This window comes from Aythya marila (assembly GCF_965140915.1).
Source record: "Aythya marila genome assembly, chromosome: 3".
NCBI classification, from domain to species: Eukaryota; Metazoa; Chordata; class Aves; order Anseriformes; family Anatidae; genus Aythya; species Aythya marila.
The window spans coordinates 33,976,519-33,996,206 of record NC_139044.1 but is presented as its reverse complement, the minus strand read 5'-3'; the positions used below and the strand labels follow the sequence as shown (position 1 = coordinate 33,996,206).

At 42.0% G+C, this 19,688-nt stretch overlaps 1 protein-coding gene across 1 annotated transcript in view; it reads right to left on the bottom strand.

Moving 5' to 3' along the window:
• The window catches only part of ZFAND3 (zinc finger AN1-type containing 3), a 134,859-nt gene extending 115,576 nt beyond the window's left edge, over positions 1-19,283 (bottom strand). Inside the window, exon 1 of the mRNA XM_082757946.1 lies at positions 19,131-19,283. Within this exon, the coding sequence (XP_082614072.1) occupies positions 19,131-19,201 (71 nt within the window). The 5' untranslated portion in view covers positions 19,202-19,283. The remainder of the gene's footprint in view (positions 1-19,130) is intronic.
• Positions 19,284-19,688: the final 405 nt, after the last annotated feature.

Sequence of the window (19,688 nt, the reverse complement as noted above, 5' to 3'; positions counted from 1 at the left end):
TCTCACCGTAAAAGTTTCTGTGCTGCTACTATTATCCTTGGCAAGGAACAAAAACCTGTACGTAATTCCTTACGCTGTCAGTTAGTTCCGCTCTAATCCACTCTGGGAAAATTTAAATCAATTATCTACAACCTGGAGCTGATACAGGAGGGCATTTAATAGCCAGTACCCCACCTAGTCTTTTCCTGAGCACATCCTATGGACAACTGGCATGTTCAATGTCTAATCACTGTTCTCAGAGAAAGAGCGCTCCACATCTTGGTTCAGCTCTTGGCTGAAAAACTGTCCACAGAACTCTTTAAAAAAAGAAGTTACACATTGCAACAGGAAAATAGTAAAGGAAATTAGGAAGAGATTGCCTGCCTCATGTACTAGGTGGTGCTAACCTCCCTCCGCCTTCACACACAGCCAAAGCCATAAAACCAAATTGACGCTTTACTCAATAAAAACTCCGATGACCCCATACCTTCAAATATACCGTAGATATAAGCACCTAATAGCTTCTACCCAAGAGGACAGAGGTGACGAGGCATTACAGAGAAGTACCACCACAGGACAAAAGCATGCAGCACGCTGCCTTTTGGGTGCACTGCAACCCCTGCTCTCCATGGGTCTCTGCCAGTTTCCATGGCACAGTTGTAATTCTCCAGGTACTCTAACATCTGCGAAGCATTTTATAACTCAGACGCTCTGCACACAGGGTTCCTGCTGCTGTTAACACTGAATCAGCTGAACTACTAGCAGCGCTGGTGAGAATTTACTGCATAAAGGAAATGGTTTACAGAAACGGGTTACCGCACATCAGTACCAGCAGATGAGTCACGCTAAGCCTTGCTCCGTATTCAAAAGACCGACCCTCAACTCTACAGAAGTTAACTTAAATCACAGCCTGCTTACGTTTAATGCAGGGCCACAGTCAATTTCAGCTGCAATGGGCACTGCTAGATCACAATCCAGCCTGCAACGTCTGAAAATAAATCTGTTTATATTATGTCTATATTTATCTGTATTTATATTATATCAATTTATATATCCAAATAAATCCATAAATCTACAAACAACTACTCTCCAAATAGGGAATGGACACTTAACACCACAGCAGTGGTACGTTACAACCAACAGCATCTACTGATGGGGTGGTCTTGCACATCATTCACACAAGGGCAAATGCTGACTGCTGCGATAACAGAAATAGGATAAATCTTAAAGCTTATCTTATTATGGGGTTCAGTACGACATGTGCAAAATAACCCACAATGCTTCCACGGAAAATAAAAGAAAGTATGAGTAATAATAAGGAAATGTATTTGTTTGCCTCCTTTTTGCACTACAAGAATTCTGGGCTGTCTTTCGCTGTTTCTCTTTTCAGCACAAGTGCTAGTAATTCAGAAGGCAGGAGAATGAACACATTGGGAAGGACTATTATTAAAAAAATAAATACCCAGGAAATCAAATACAACATGAATATTTAACCTATTTAAACAGAATAAGAGAGGCATTCACAAAATGCTTGAGCAAAGCTAAAGCGAACAATGCTGGGTATTTCAATTCACTTCCTGATCCCTCAGTAAAGGTTGGAGAGAGCTCCCACTTCTGCTCCTGAGACTTTATTAAATTCAACAGAAGCCAAGAAGTGGCTTGACAGTCCCAACAGTTCAATTGATAAAACAGATTTCAAAGCTTGTAAGTTTCTCTATAAAGGTTAAAACAGCAACAGAAAAAAAAAGCAAAGAGATTCTTTTCCTTTCAGAAGTCCCCTTTTGAAAGCCTAGCGAAGACCTCAGACTTTTAATGAGCAGAAACTTTGGACTTCAGAATTAAGCTTTCCTCAAAATGTAAATTTCGTCTGAGAACAAGAATTATCCAAACTGCTGAACTCTGATTAAAGCTTCTCATTTTCTATGCCTCGCACAAGAAATGACCAAATCTTGTTCCCCTGTATCCTAAAGTTTAGCAAAAAAGCCACGTTAGCTTTTTTGGAAGTCCATTAGGTAAATTAATTGTTTGAGTTAATAAGAAAACAACAATGTCCATTGCTTCACTATAAGAATATTGGTAAGGATATAAGGATAATAGATTCTGTTATCATCACCCATTTATCGCATCTGAAGCATGCTGTCTGAAAGCCCTAATCTCATTAGAAGTGGTACAAGAGACTGCAACTGTCACACTCATGCAGTCAGCTCTCGGTTCTGTCCAGAAGGAAAGGCACACTGCTTGGCCAGGCATTGCTCGGGACAGCTTTCTGAACACACTCACGAACCACATGGCTATTTATGCCCTTGCATTTGAAATGAAATGCCTGAGCTTTATAAAACAAGTTAGTCCCCATTAAAATACACTTCCTTGGGGGAAAAAAAAAAAAAAAGTACAAAGGAGGAAACCCCATATCCTCCCATCTCCCCAGTAATCTCACACTATTTTTGCAACTAAAACTACATTTTTTTCATTCATTGCATTTCAGCAACCAACGCTTTCCTTAGAGTTTCAACACAGAGTACTAACTTTCAGTTATCTAGCTCACCTGGCAGAGTTCACCTATCAGCTACAGCAATGCAACTGCTGCTGTGTCAACAGTTTCAAAGGAAAAAAAGATTATATTCTTTTTTTTATTATTATTATTATTGTTTTTTTTTTGCTACAGTGTAAGAAACTTGTGAATACACTGCAGTAGCATTCATTTTTCCTTCCTTTTTCTTTTTTGTAACACCTATCATAAAGCTGTTCTTAAGATGAGGGCAGGGTTTGTTTCTGTAACACACCACAAACATTTCATCTCCACAAACATTTCACAAGAAAGACCAGAAGCCTCCCCAGTAATAGGAACAGAACAGTCCAGGGAAAGAAAAAAAGTGTCTGAACAAACCATCTTCTCAGATGCCAATGAGTCAGTCATATCTGTCTTTCCTTGTGCCATTTTCTGTTCCTTTAAGGTAAGCCTTTTATTTTGAGTTATTACTTTTTAGTTGGAACAAAAGTATTACATGTTTTAAAAAAAGCCTATGAACTGGCCTGACTAACCAGCTAAATATTCTGGTCTTAAGCGAAGTTTCCTGATGTACAAAGCATTACCCTTTATACAACAGAACCAAGGGTTTTGAAATTTTTTTTTGTCTTGCCATTACAGCACGTAAGGTCAGTGACTGCAGCTGGATTTCTGGCATTTATAGTATGTAATATGAACAAAGCTGTATGAGTTCAGAGAAAAGTCTCAAAAAATTGAAAGGCTGGTTAAGGGACAGCAGAACACCTCTAAAAACATTAGTCTGCTCCATAAAAGCTACGTTGTATGAAAGCTTTACATTCTACTGACTTTGCTTGTATTTACAAAGGCAGAGTTTGTGTGGATGGAATAACTGATTTGGTCATCCCTGACTCATCTTCCAAGTTACTGAGGCTTCTGCAGCTGTCCTACACCAAGCATCACACCCTGGGACGTGAGAGCTTACTGCTTGTTCTGGACTAAGAGCAGCTTTCTGTCTTACAGAGGGCATGCACCCAGGTTTCATTGAAACTAAAGCTTTTTTTGGGTGTATAGATCAACTGTTTCTCATGGCAAAGACTGGTGATAAAAGTACAAATACTGCAAACTACTTTTAAGTTCATAGCATTGAATGTTATAAGTCCATACTAATGACAGCTATAGCCCTGCCAAGTCTCTACTGAATTTAACAGGAACGTATGTGAATTTGAGAACCTGCTGATTCAGGACACCTGAACTTAACTTGTATTTTAAGCACTATTTTTTATTTTTATTTTTTACCACCATTACCACCATCTAAATTGCTCCCCAGAGCCTTGCCACTGGGTTCAGTAATCCTATCCTGTTCCCTCCTTAGAGCAATATACTCGATTACCCTATTCAGCGAAAATCCTATGGCCACCAAGGCTCCTGACACGCTGTTACAGCGTATGTCCTTAAAACGGGTTAAGGACTGGAGAAAGTTGTCATGAGACAGTTAAACATTGCACAGCATGACTGTACATAAACAGGAGAACATCTGGATTACAGACATAGAAAACTTTGGATTTCCATTTTTTTTTCCTTAAGCTTGCAGACCACTGCGTGGGCTCTAAAAATCCTGATGTGCTGAGTCCTCCTCTTTTACAAAAACAGTGACCCTACGTTTGTGAAGCACAACAAATACCTGAAGGTCCCAGCTCAAAACTATTTGGAAATAGGTCACAACACACAAAAGTTAGCTATATGCTACAGTCGGTCAGAGTCATAAATGCAGTGCAAATGTAATTCTGAGCCCATACTTCCCCCCCCCCGACAGTTTGTGTGCAGGAACAATAATAAATTACTGTGGAGTGATGACTCTCACTATGGAGGAAAATATTTTTTAATATAAAAGATAAGTTCTGCTGGTAATTAAAGAAGACATAAAAGAGTTGCCAATAACAAGTCAAAAAAGTACTGCTCAACGACACCAAGGAATCATTGTATGTCTACAATGAAAATAGTTTCATTTCTGTCCATGGCCACAAAAAAAAAACCAACGCAACACTTGCTATTGATATATAGAACGCTAATCAGTCCCCGATGTGTTTATGACCCGCATTCACACGTGCAAACTGCGGACAGAGCTAAGGTTGGTAATTCAGCCTGGTTTATGGCATCCCCTCATTCAGATGTTCTCAAGTTTTATTGCAATGCCGAATGCTACCTATCGGGTACATCAACAGCATGTTTTGTTCTGCTGTCCTCCCAGTTGGTGAAAATACCTGAAGGTAAAACTCTTATTTATTCCAACATGTAACTCATTTCAAAGCTGTTAAGAAGTGGTGCACTATTAGAAGTATATATGAGTATATGTATATAGGAGAAAAGAGCTACACAATTACATTTAAAATGCAATTAAATGAAGTGAACACGCACAAGCCTATTGAATGCTGACTCTACTACTAAGCAATCACCCCACTAAGTTACTCGCAACATTTTTGGCTTTGGCTCCAGTCCTACAAGCTCACAATCACCATCTGATCATATTACGTACATATGGATGGCAACCTAACGTTTTCAAATGCTCCTGAGTGTCAATGGGATTTGAGACCCAAGTCATTTAAATGCTTCAAAATCCTTTCTTATATTTGGACTTTCAGTGAAGGACACTTGGTTACACAAACCATGTTTGCCTTGTTACCTATGAAAGACAGAGAGCTATTGCTGTTTTGAACATTTTCATATTGTAGTTGTAATGATGTAGACGGATATATTGCTGTTCCAAGTTTAGGTCTAGTACAACCTAAGTTTCAAGCAGAAGTGTATTTATCTTATTCTTCAGTCCCTGTGGCAGCTCTGTAAAGCAGGGTGTTCATGGGTGAACATGGTACCAAGAGCACGGAGTCCTGCTTGGAAACAACGCTGCCAAACCAATCTGTTGAGGTACTCGGTGACCCACAAATCCTAACTCCAAATTCAACCAGCTTTACCTACATCAGTTGACTTTTGTGTTTTAAACATGAGAATTAAAGATGCTGATTCGTACAACTAAATCAAGACAAGCATTAGCTTATCCTTCTCAACAACGTAAAGCCAATTAGCAACTTCCTTAAGAAAATAAATTACCAAGATCTCAAAATCTTAAACATCACCCCCAATATGTTACTTGTTCACTCAAAGTCCAATCGTTTTGTCATAATACAGTCGCATATAAACAGTGGGATTTTTTTTTAAAGAATTTTAAACAGTACGTGGAGAAGCTTGCAGTGTCTATTTAATTAATAAGATAGATCAGACTTTGTGCCCAGCCACTTGACATTTTCCTTACAGATTTGTAACTAGAGCCTTTATGCAGGTATAGCAGTTCTGAGAAATGGCTGGAGGGCAGAGAACAAGGTCACCCCAAAATAGTAAATTTTATTCTTTGACAAAAATAAAACAACCTGGTATTTCTTTCCTGCTTGCGAGGACTTGGAAGGAAAAAGGTAGCAAGGAAACTAAACGAATAATCAGAATGGGAATGTGCTTCACCATCCTGTCCCCCTCTGCGCCTCAAATGCCCATTTTGGGGGCCCCCATCACACTGCTGGGGTGGGAGACCCCACTGAGCAGGCAGCTCGCTTTCACCCACAACAGTTCTAGTCATTGGGTATAAATGCACAGCCCTTAAGGACCATACGCCAGCATGCTAGCCATGAGGAACGGGTGCTGTGTGTGCCATTTGATGGGTGACAGAGCAGAGAGCAGCGCTTTCCAGAAGGGTGCCAGGCGCCCCGTTGGGGTGAGACCCTCTGTGCGACGCATCGGTCCTTTCTCGTGTTTCCCGCAGCGCACTCCCACTTCTCAGGCAATCGCATTTCAATTACCAGTACGGAAAGCATTCGGCACGCACGTTCTGCTTAAAGTTCAAGGGTTTTAAACATCTAGTGAAAAAACAATCCTTCATCCCGTGACAGGAGAAGGAAACCTTTACACAGACTGGTATTTTGGCTTTGCCGTCTTCGGTGATCCAGATTAATGCAAACGCAAACTGCAATCTTCACAGTTGTCATTTTCACAAGGTAGCTCTTACTGCTTTGTAAGTGTTTAGAGCAGACAGCCTACATTTATTTACATGAACAAAACCAAGGGTATCGCAGCACTCACAGAAACCATTATGTTATCCGCATCATTTTCCTGTTTTGAAATAACATAGAGAAGACGTGGGAAAATGCTTCAGCTCCTTACAATTTCCCTTTGCTAATTGAGACCGAAGGGATAAATCACAATCAGCACACTTACTGCATCTCATTCAGGCTGGGGGAAATCAGGGCCAAGTTAAATATTTTGTTCACACGCACACAGAGCAAACAGCAAAGGCCCCTTCGGTGGATCAGCTATTGAGGCATTTCTGACGGTAATCTCAGGGAAAGGCCCCATAACCAAGCACTGAGTGATCATTAACAGCAGGTTAAAAAAAACGAGCCCCATAACGTTACCTCATCCTGAACACTTATCCAAGGTATGTGTAACCTCGTCGTACACAAGGAGAACAAGCAAGTTTTAACCACCTAACCACTGTGCCAGGCTGGTGCTGTACACTGCAAGTCTACTGCTCAATCATCCACGTCAAATTAATGGTGAATCCTAAATAGAAGCAGTAGTTAAAAGGGATTTAAAATTTTTAAGTGAGCAAGCAGCAGCAGCAACTCATATCTCTTCAGTCATCTCTAATCTCCAAGAGAAAAAAAGTATCGTGTTTTTTTTGAAAAAAATAATAAAAAGTCAAGCAGAATCATGGAAAAGTTTTTCAAACATCCATGCACCTTTTCCATCCTTACTCATGGAGGGCCCCTTCTGTAAGGACAGCACACAATCCTCCCTCTCCACTTCCACCGCAGTAGTTTGAGAAACTGGTACAGGACAAATAAAGGGATCTCTAACAATTAAACTAATGAATAGCAAATATGTGCACTATGAACTTCATGTACATGATTTTCTGGCCCCCTTACTTCCTAGTACTTTCACCTAACACACTGCTCCTTCAAACATTAGCCTGGCAAACAAATAATTCGGACCTTCTTGCTATCTAAGCGTTACTTTGCCTTGAGTCAACTCAAATAAGGAGATGTTTTCTTTCCATTATGGGAAAGGAAAACGCCACCTATACTTTCACAGGAAACATTTACATTTGACTAATTCAACCAGAATCAAAGTGAATCAAACAAGCCCATACCTTTCTTTACATGGACAAATTGAACTATCAGCTAATATGTTTTGTGATGAAAGTAATACCACGTTCAGTGCTTGCTAGCTGATTGTAGCAGAAACAACAGTTTCTGAACCATACCTACAAATACCAACTGACAGCAGCCACGCAAGCAATAACTAAGGTCATCTATTCAGCTAGCTGGTAGAAAACATCTTCTATTTCCTACCAGCAGCGCTGCTGAAGCCATGATAACATAAGCATACAGGCAGAACTGATTTTGGAGACAGAGGTGATGCCTTGATATATACTGGGAAAAAGCAGAGCAGCTTCCCCATATACTGAAGGGAGCTGGTGTGTCCAAACAGTTGGTCTACGTTTTCCATGCTGGGTATCAAGTTGATGTAATAAAAATGTAAAATCTACCTTCAGAATTTGTTTCGCACAGATGATAAGGGACAAGAAAGCTAAGCAGAAGAAAGGAAAGCACTGCTGATTAATCAAATAACCATAAAACCCAAGATAAGGATCATCTACACCATTCCCCCTACCCTTGTCTCCAACTGCCATCACCATGCCCAGAGAATACAAGCCTAAGGAGCAACCCTGTTTTTGGAGCACCGGTCTGGTCTCACCACGTAAACCTTAGTGGTGCAAATATATATGGCCCCTAAAATCACTGAAATAGTTACTGGCTGAATGGCCTTAAGTAGTCCTCAAAACTAACTAAAATCCCCAAACCTTCTCTTTTATTTTGTACGACATTTATTTGTATCAAGAAAAATACTACTAGAATAGTTGGTCCAACAGAGAAAAGATACTTAGAGAGACTTTAATCCTCAAAACTCATAAATGTGTATGAGCAGTCTTTTGTGCTACAGTCAAGTCATCAGCTACGCTAACTATATGATGACTACTTCAGGACAAATCATTTCAGTTTTTATTTTTTTATATATCAAAAACTGCAAAGAAATTATTAATTCTCTGTGTATACACATAAAACACTTCCAAGAATCATATGCACATAAAGTTGCAACATAAAGACTACTTAAAAGCATTTCTGTACCAAAGTTTACAACAAACATGTTGCTAAAGAAGTCAGCAAGCTACTAGTAATTCAGCCAACAGAAACAGTAATGACAGAAAGAACACCAATAGGAAAGTGGCTCAATCACTTTTTGTCATCTAGACACCTAGCAATGTGCTGGGAAACTGATCTGAGGACACACACAGAACAGGAAACCAACAGCTACAGCAAGCTCTGCTACACTGTCTGAAAGCTGCAGATTTCAGTTGCTGAGAGCCCTGGCCTAGTGCTGTTTAGTTTGGCTTTCCAATTAGTGGTTACAAAAGCAAGCAGTAATTGCAGTTATCTGAATTTCAGATGCATTTCAGAGGACATGTCAGCTCAGGCAACCGAATTCTAACCTGTAATAGTAAAGTTCCTGCTATGCCAGTAAGTGATGAAATTTCCAGTATTTTACTTTATTTTGAAAGAATGATGCAATGCATTTGCTTAACTTACTACCTAATGACATACATCACGGTGTTTTTTCCTTTACTATCTGAATCCATCCTTACAAGCCACTTGAGCAGGACAGGAAGCGTTAATTATTCACCAGAAAGATTTCTGGTCGTGCCTGAATTAGTCACATGAGAACATTAATAGCAAAAGGAAACACTGCATCACAGAATAATGGATAATAATGGGGCCCTATCTTTATCAGGAGCGTGCTATGAAACCACCTGAGCCTTGCAGATGTGTAATGCAGGCGGTTCTTGCCCTCCTAATTGCATAGCAACTCTTCTGATTGAAAGAAGCTTCCTCCACCCACCACAAACACTTCCTTCAACACGGATATCCTTGGAAACAACATGTCAATGGGTCAGCGTTGTTTTACAGCAAGTGCTGATTTAAAACAAACACCTCTCTATGGAGGACAGGGCTTGGGAAGCTGTAAACACTCCCCGCTACCAGGACTTCCACTCAGGACTCCTAAACCACTGTGGAATTAAATGAAGAGTGATTACATGATTCATTAATGAAGGAAAACATGCATGTGAAAAAATATGGTCCAACAAACTTCAATGCCAAGGACTTCTAGCTATTAAATACATGGAAGACAAAAGGGGATGGCACTCAGCATTAGGGGAATAATATCTGTAGATCTGGAATCACCGTACCCAAGCATGAAGTTGAAACTGCAATATGCTAGTGCCCAAAATAAAACCAATGACTCTACTAAGAAACTACAGGCAAAAGAAGAGAAGAGAATGTAGTGACACTGAACACTTCCAGTTATAATGGACTTAGAATAACTAGTTCTAGAGAAGAAACACTTCTACCACGTCTGTTTTAGAGGTTCACAAACACTCCGTACATTGGACCAGGAGTTACAAACATCAGTCGGTCTACTTCCTTAAATCTAATGCAGAGTCAGTTTGTTACATCTGCAGTTAATTATTTCCAAGGCAAGTTTAATTTCAATGACTTTGTAATGAAGTATTAATCACAAAGCTCCAATGTGAAGAAATCTTAAGTGTTCAGGTACTATTCTTAATTGTTTTCTTTTAAAAGCTCAAAAGAAGAATGAGCACCTAGGTTAATGAGGTAAATTATTGAGTATATGTGGACTATTCCTAATAGCCCTTTATCAATTATAGCTCGGCTCCACACTCCTATCTAAAAACAAAGCCCAAGATTTCAGCTGCTCCAAAGAACTACCGTATTTTCAATCCCCTAACACTGTGAGCATTTTTAAAAATGAAACCCTAATATTTTCCATACGAGTTTTGCCATTAAAAACTGAATTAGACGAACATAAAATTAAAATTGGAAGGCGCTTTTATTACAGAATCACACTACGTTAAAATACATCCAATGTTTCATTCCTTCAAAGAACTATGCAGTCAAAAATTGATTCTAAAAATAGGAATTATTAAATTTTGAATAGATTAATGTGTTAATGATTCAGGGCAACACTAGAAATCTATCTTCAGCATGTGTTAACACTTGGACAGTTTAAGAAACCATTCTTGTCCATTAGTTCCCTGAAGGAGATTAAAAAAGTCCCCCTAGGACATTAACAATGAGCAAGCATTACTACAGCTGACATTAAACTCTTGTCAGCAATACCTGACCTAAGATTCACCTTTGTCTAGCTAAAAATGCATTTTATTGAGCAATACTGGATATTTGCTGAAGAAAAGTTTTGAAGACCCAGAACTGATTCATCAAGAGTCTAGACTAATATTGATAGTACCTTTGACCAGAAATCAATCTGATCAATGGTTAGAAGGACAACGCAGCCTCCAGCACCGAGGGACCCTTTCCAAAAGGCAGCATTTTACCTCCTTTGTACACACAACTTCCCCTGAGACACCTCCAACATATCATTAGGGATCCAAACACGGCTGTTACGGCGACAGGGCTGATCTCAGAAAGTCACATTAAGTCCATGAGGACATGGCTTTGGATCCTGCACAATTAGGAGGCTATTTTCCGTGCTTAGAAATTAAATAGAATTTCTTCATTCAAACAAGAAGTTATGTGCATACATTGCAAAACAGGCTCCAATTCAAACAACTCACCCAGCAGCACACTACAGTAGTAGTCTCAGAAAGTACAGGTGGTAATCACCAACCCTCTCTTTCTCGCAGTTTGTCTCACTGCTTATTAAAATTATAGAAAGCCACTTTTCAGCTCCATTCAAATTTGTTCATTACTTACGATTACTCTAATTTGCACCAAATAAACATTGTCAATCTAACACTAGCCAACGTATATAGATTAAATGACAATGTCAATGAAAGTCACTTTAAAAATGAATTCCCCTAGCACACTAATGAAAATATTACATCATTAAGAAACTGAAATTTACCTTCCTCGCATTGACCTACATCATTCAAGTTCAGAGCAGGCATATGGTGGCCAGGTTAAGTGGCAGGAACTGAACCAAATCCCTGTGAGCCTGGCATAGGGCAGGTCCCTGCTGCTCATAACTGGAAGACCCCAGAGAACCCATTCCATGTAAAAACCCATCCACAAGTTCCTAATGCACTTTCCACGATGCTACTGTTCAGATACTGTTAACAGAGAAACTGAACAGTCTACAAGTGTCTTGGGTCTCCAATTCTTGGAATGTTAAAATCCTTCATTTAAGACATCTTCCTAAATACAGGTAAAGAATAATTTATTGTAAACGGATCTATGTATACATAGCTGTTTGACTTCTCTTGTTATACATGATTTAAAAAAAGAAGTGTTAAAAAATTATTTTAAACCCCCGCTTAAACCTAAGGTCCTCCACAAATCTGTCAACTAGGAAAGTAAATCCATGCTGCATATATGCCTGATTTTTAATTCTTCTTCCAAAAATAAAGGACGGACTCCATGCTAGTGAGCCCTGATGACACTGAACAGACAGCAAGGGCATCTATAGTGCCATCTGAGCAAAAGGGGGGAGAGAACAGATCATTCTGATTTACCTGCCTGAACTGAATATGAAGCTTCTCTCTGAGATCCAGATAAGAGTTTCACTGTAGTCGAGGTCAAATATCGTCCAAAAACTGCCACGAGATACTGTGCCAACACTTTGAAGACACAAAGTGAGCCAGGCAGGATAGTATATTTGAGGAGATAGAGAAGCACTGTAGCATTTAAAACTTCAAAGAATATAAGCATCATTTCACTGAGAAAACATATCACATCAGTAATTTCCACCAACTGCCTCTTAAGAAGCCTGTGTTTATTTACATACACAAACTTCTAATTTAAAATAATTTTAAAACCCATTAATAATTGGCATAGCATGTTAATGAAAATATTCCAGTCCAAACCAAACATCTCCAATGCATGCATCCATTATGGATCACTCTCTGAAGTTAATGCTTTGCATCGCTGCGATTTCAACATCTTAAAGGAAACACTGGCTTGTGAGGCTTCCATCATTTTGAGGCTTTAATATTACACGTTGGGCCCCGTGGGCCCGACACGCACCAGTGACATTAACATTTCTGTGGAAGTTTGATGTTGAAATGGTTAAAGCTTACGCAATTAAGGACAAGAGCAGGATGTCCTCAAAACCGATACCTGTGTTCTAACCTTCAAACAGCCTGGGCTTACCATCAGGAACGCCAGACAACCTGAAGCACGCTCAGTGAAGTGAAGCAATACACAAAACACGATACATCTATGCAGCCACACAACAGTTGAACGTTTTACTAGCATGACAGATATTTCGTAGCATTACCTGAGGAATAATCATTGCCAATACCTTCAGCTAATCACAGTTTACAAACAAAACGAAGATGACACTAACTGACACAAAGATGGACACCTGGCCGGTGACGCAGACACAGCAACTTGTTACTCTCAACTCCTCCAACCTTCCAAAAGCAGCACACAAAACCTGCTTCATCCCTCTTTGCTCCACCAGTAGAAGCAGCAGAATGAAACCAAATTTCATTCTGACCACTGAGGAATTCGGTTAGATTAAAAGGTGCTGGATACAGCTGTCTATAATTAGCAGTACATCGATCTATAATTAGGAAGTATTTCTACAACATTTTATATAAAGATTTTGAATAAACTCATAGTTTAAACAAGTGTTTGTTTTCTCAAATTCTGGCTTCCCTGAAGAAGTAAACAGACAGTTTTAATCAAGCAGGCCTATTTTTGGATCTTCTTAAACAAAACACCCTCATACACCAGCTGCTTGAATTTATTCACTCCTTAAAATTATCACATAGCAAGATTAAAGGAAAGAAAATCAACTACTTCCCCCCCCCCCCCCCATAAAGAGCATGGCTAGATTATGAAACTACTTGTTGCAGGATGTTGTGAGGGTCAAGAGTACATAAGGATTCAAGAAGTCATTATGCAAATTCATAAAAATAATTAAGACGTGCTAAGCCATACACCTATAAAACGGAGGACAGCCCCATGTCAGACTGCCAGACATAAAGGAGGAATATACCAAGATAAGCATCGCTGCATGCCTGCTCTGTTCTTACACTTACTCCCCAGCATCACTTATCACCCAAAATCAGAGTTGGGGCTGGATGCATCCCTGGCATGATCCAGAACAGCTGTTTTCTATTAAATAACAAAATCTCCTTTCTGTTTTGTCTATTCTGCTAAGCACTGCAGAAGAAAGCATTGTTTTCACATTCCTAGAAGAGAGCTTATTACAGTTAAAATATCAAATCCAATTCATCTGCTTTTACTTCAAGTGCCAGTAACCCCTACTCCCAAAGGTCAGCTTCTGCAGCAAAAAGAAAACTAAGCCTCGATCCAAAATGGAGTATCTTCCTGGTGACTGTGGTTGCAAAAAGAAATTGTTCGCTGGATAGAAAAAGTCTACCTTTTGACTTTAGTTGAGATGCTCTGCTAGCTGTATTACGACTGAGGGAAGTCCCAAGAACCTCACAAGCTTTTGTTCTTCATTCTGTATATTGTTATTCAAACAGGGAACGTGACAAAGTCTAATTTTTCTCTCCTCTGTCTCCTTGGATTGAAGTTTCTCCATGTCTCATAATCCTCAGTATCTTCTACAATTTAAATCCAAGCAAAAAAAAAATCATTGTCTGTCCAAAGTCTCTCAACATCCTCTGCAGCATTTCCTTGGAAAAGCTGTGACTAGACCAATTCCTCATTAGGCCTTTTGTTTCTGTTAGTTAAATAATTTCTTCTTCCAATTTGTGCAATACACGTACCTCGCAGCAGTTAATGATGGCTTTAACTACAAACTGCTCCACTCACTTTCACCCAAGAATTTAACATAGTATTTAATAAGTTCATTTATAGTATATAAAAAGAAATTCAAGTATTTTAGCCATAAGCTAAAGCCAAAACAAAATATAAGGACCACTTCAGGCAAATTAATTACCTGATTCAAACCAGCTCTAGCTCACTGAAATAGATGGCCTATAAATGTTCGTGTAATTCTATGGAAGTTAATTTTACTTGTATTATAGCACACTGGAAAGTAATAAAAGCAAGTAAGCTTTTATTCTTAGAAAAACACGTTTTGGGTCTTGTACAGCACAGTAAGAATTAGCCTTCCTAAAACACAAGCATCGTTAATGTATTTATTGATTCAAATCAGCATATCACAATTGAAAGAACTGGCATTTCTTGTCAGCAGTAGCACTGCAGAGACACCCTGCCCCTCGCACAGCACTACCCACACACGGCTACCCCAGGCACTTGTTGTGTCCTCCCTGGGCACTCAAAGACCTCAGTTAGTACCGAGGGCTAATAAATGCTAACTTGTTTGGTACTGGATGCACTGACTTGCGTAAGCTGCCAACTTCGTTACTTTTTCTAGCATCTGATCCAAAGATAGAGTAAGTGAAAGCCTAAGTAACTGCATGACTCAAGGCCAGCAAAAACTAATTCTCAGAGGGAAAGGGGCCTATTTCTACAGTTTCATCAAGCCTCACTTCGGAACATCTATGGAGTGTCTCAACAGTACTTCAAATTAGGTTTATGAAGGCATTATTCATTGAGGATGACGTACACAGCCTATGAGATTAGAAAGTATAAATGGACAGTCACTGAGAGCTCCTATGGAATGAACAGCTGCAATCACCCATAAAAAAAGAAGGAAAAGATTAGCCAAAGAGGCAGCTCGTTAATGGCACATACATACATACATACATACATATATGTCATTGGTTGCTTATAAGCAAAAAAAAAAAAAAGCTTTGGTGATATATAGTCACAAGCTAATCATGCTTAGGTTAAATGATGCACTATTTCATCAAGTGTTTTAATTTTAGGAAACAAAATTGAGAGAAGAGCCAGTTTGGCATGGCAGGGCCCTGGTGATACACAAGTAACTGGAAAATCCAGACTCCGAAATAAACTCCGGACTGGGTCTGCACACCATGCTTGGGGCACAATGCCTCACCATGCCTATGATGCATGCAGCGTCAGAGAAGGCAGAACAAATGGTATCATCCTGCAAAACCCCTGCTGGCGTGTTCTCAAACAGCATCGCCATCAGTTTCAGCTGACTACAGTACCTTATAGTGCCAGAAATAAGATGAGATGAAACTAATCATACTGTGTTTTCAATCAACTTCCTGCTGGTTGCCACCATTTCAAGAATGGAATTCATTTCTTTTATGTCCATTAGCATATTCCCTTCTTTCCTGGTTCGAAGGCACTAAGCACGATGGTCTGGCATCATCTGGACCGTAAGAAAACCAAGTAGCATTCACTGTGGTACAATCTGAATCCCAGCAGCGTTGCCCTCTGACTCGCTCCTTCACAATGTGCATTTCTACCAGCCAAGGAGTATTTTAGCTCTCAAGTCTCATCCACGCATGTAACAGTATAATAGTAAAAGCCCCAGCCCTTTGATGAGCTATACTCAAGTGAAACCTTCGTGGAGCCCTTCAGAAGCCGATGGGGAACTGCCAACATGAAGTTCATTAAAGGATTATGCCTCATCCCTAATAAGCAAAGTGGCTTAACTGGAATATATATATATATATATATATAGTAGTATTTTCATGTATTTATTAACACGGAGCTGAAGATTTTATATATGTCAGAAAAGGATGGTTTCTGAAATCCACTCATCTAAGAAAAAAATGTTACATGGTCTGTTAATCAGAAAAAGAAGAATTTTTCCAGATCATAAGAATGAGAAGCTAAGCACAGCATAAACCCTAAATGAAGTAATCTAAAATAACATCTTGCACACTGCACCCTTTCCAACCTTTATACACAAAAACTATTCCAATAAAAAGTGAAACAGTTGCAACTAACTGAAGTTTAAGATATAAAAATAGAAAGAGCAGGGGGTAAAATATTTCCAAACAGCAAGCTGTGTGAATTTTTCATAAATAAATCAATACAGATGAGGCTATCTGTGCGAGATGATTTTGTAAAAATATAAAGATGATCTCCGTGTTCCATCTGAACCTCACTGGAGCAAAAATGACAGACTGGACATACTAAAGAGAAGGGGAAGTCTGCAGAAGATTTAAGGATGGCTTCTGTGATCTTCCACAAAAGGTAAGAAAACGTTAGTTGTTGACCTTAAGCAGATGTTTCAGAAGTTCTGAGCAGGCTCACTCAAGTCCCTTCTTTCAGTTGTTCATTTTTCAGTCTCTTAGATCTTGAAACATCAAGAGTTTAGTAGTTTTCCAGTCACCAGAGATTCCTGCAACCTACAGGATCTGAATTTCTAATGTAAAACCCAGGATTTTAAAAGAACCCCTCCAACTTTAATGCAATAGTATGTACAGTCCTCTCACTAACCCTTCACATACCACCACTAGACCAACGTGTACTTCAGGAGCTACTTTATGACTGTGCATCGATAGGCAAAGTTCAGCCCACAGATCCACAGCTTACTTCAGTGGCCTTCTTATTGCTTTTCTCAATATTTTCCTTAGGGCTGTTTGTGGATTACTGCAGAAAAGTATTCACCTCACCATAAATGGTACTGCTAGCAGTAAATAAAATTCAAGCCAAAATAAAACAAACAAAACTGCCAGCACCGAGCCCCAATGCTATCTTTTACACTCAGCCACAAGACGTAACATCTAGACCCCACGGTCTGATCTGCTGGCAACGAACTCTTCTGCAGCCTGCGTGGTGCAGGAGCACTCAAGAGTGGGCATCCAAAGATTCTCCATCACTGGAGTGATGCAGACCAGGAAACAAAGCAAAGCTATCCCTCTACATGCCTTTCTTTAGAAAATTTATTGAAATTATTTCATCAAGTTACAAGTTTTAGAACTTTTCATAGGATTAAATGCTATAATCTTGCAGAGAAAGGCAAGCATGGCCCTGTTATTCCATGTGTCAAATCGACATACAAGTCACCAGGAAGACTCCATCCTCTTTAAGACATGTTGCTGGCACAACCCTAACTGACACCAAGAGCAGCAGAACTCCAGCTTCAGGGGCATACAGCTCTTTATCCTAGCATGACTTACTTTCTTCAGAATGCTGGCATAAAACTGTGACACCATGAGTACTCCTGCCAGTGCAACGCTACTACAAGGGCATGTCCATGCAGATTTACCAGCAGATCTTTTCAAGCACTGCCAAGGCCCAGGTGAATAAGGAGAAGACATCACTTAAGTTTCTTCAAGACAGAGAAGCACAACAAGCCATCAGACTGGAAGCTGATGGTGCAATTTACTCATTTTTTGCAGGGAAAATATAGATGTAAAGCTTGTCAATGAGTATTGAAAGGCACCTGGTAGAAAGGGAGCAACAAATAGCATTTTGGTAATTGTTTGTTCAAGGGAAATGTAGGTTTTAAGAAAAGAGTAATGGCTTTAAAGGGCAATGGGTTTTCTTGAGGGCCTCCTGTCACCATTAACCAGATCCTCAAACACGACGCACCAGATTTTTGTCTCGTTATCACAACCCTCTGAACTAGCCCCAAAGTTCAGCCCAGAGGAAAAGTTCACTTTCAACTTTCGGTGACTCTCCCTTCACGCCAAGATCAGGTTACACCAGGCGGGTGGTGCGCTGCCTTAGAGACAGCAGCGACTTGCTCCCCACCACGCTGCAGAAAGCAAGCATCAGCTCCAAACATGGGAGCCTAAGAAAACAGGAATTAACAAAAACAATTTACTGCATATTTGTAATATGTCTTGCATAATCACTCCCGGCAGGGCCACGGCGTACGTTGCACTCCATGTTTTTGGTCATAACTCGCGAAAATGGATTTCACATGAAATCCTGCCACTCCGGTGGGCGCACCCCAGGTACAGCGACACCGCTAAATCGCCCTCATCGCACCTCCTTCCACCCAGCACCTTACATTGCACGCCACAGATCCCAGGAAGGCACAACCAGGGGCAAGCCCAAAGCTCAGGTGAGCCCCCAGAAGCCTGCACAGTCCTGTGGGTTTTGAGCATTTCGTCAGCGGGAGCGTTAGGGACTAATAGGGGATATATATGTGGATATATGTGTGTGTACTAGGGGCGGTTTGTGATGGCGTGTGCCTGGCAGCAAACCACCTGCCACGCTACCCCTGATATTAACTATAAATGATCGGCGATGGGGGCGTACCCAGCACCCTAGGGTGGGTAAGGGGTGAGTGCGGGCCCGGCTTTGCATTTCCACCCCACTTTCGGCTCCGTGGCAGCGGCCCTACCTCTCCCTTCCTGGCAGGAGGCCGGCCAGCAGCCAGGCAGGCCGTGGGGCTGCCGGAGGGGCCGGGACCACCATTTCACACGGCGTTTGCCCCTTGACATGAGGGCAGCAACGCCACCTGCCCCCCCCATACCCCCCCCACCCCCCCTACACCCCCCGGCTCCCTGTGGGGCTGGGCAGGGGGACCCGGAGGGACCCGGAGGGACCCGGGGGGGGCTCACAGCCGGGCCTGCCCCCACCTGAGGGCCACAACCAGCCCCCCCCCGGCCCCAAACCCACACTGAGGGGGCCACAACGCACCCCCTACCTCCCCACCCACCCCCCACCGCCGCCCCTCCCGGCCCCGCGGGGCCCTGGCTTACCCCCAGAAGCCGCAGGGGCAGCGCGGCGGCAGGCTGGGCGCCTTGCTGCGCTCGCTGCCGGCGTCTCCCATGACGGGGCCGGGGCCGGGGCCGGGGCCGGGGCCGAGGCCGAGGCCGGGGCCGGGGCGGCGGCGGCGGGCGGGCGGTGGGGGGGGGAGGAGGAGGAGGAGGAGGAGGAGGAGGAGGAGGAGGGGGGGGGGGCGGCGGGGCTGGGAGCCGGGATTCCAGGCCGGTCAGCTGGAGCCGGGCGCCACCACCGGGGAGGCGGCGGAGGGGTGTCCTCCCGGGGGGGGGCGGCCGCGCCCTAGCGGCAGGGCCCGCGGTGCCGCCCGCCCGCTGTGACGTCCCCCCCCCCGGCGCCGCGGAGAGGTGCGCCCGTCCGCGCCGCTCGGCCCCTGACTCAACAATGCGCCCCCCTCCCCGCCCCTCCTCTCCCCTCCCCTCCCTTCCCCTCCCCGCAGGCACGGGTCCGGCCCCGGCACCTCGCCTCCCCCCCGGCCTGAGCGCGATGGTTGCGCCCAGCCGCCGGATCAGCTGGGAGCGGCCCGTACCAATGTG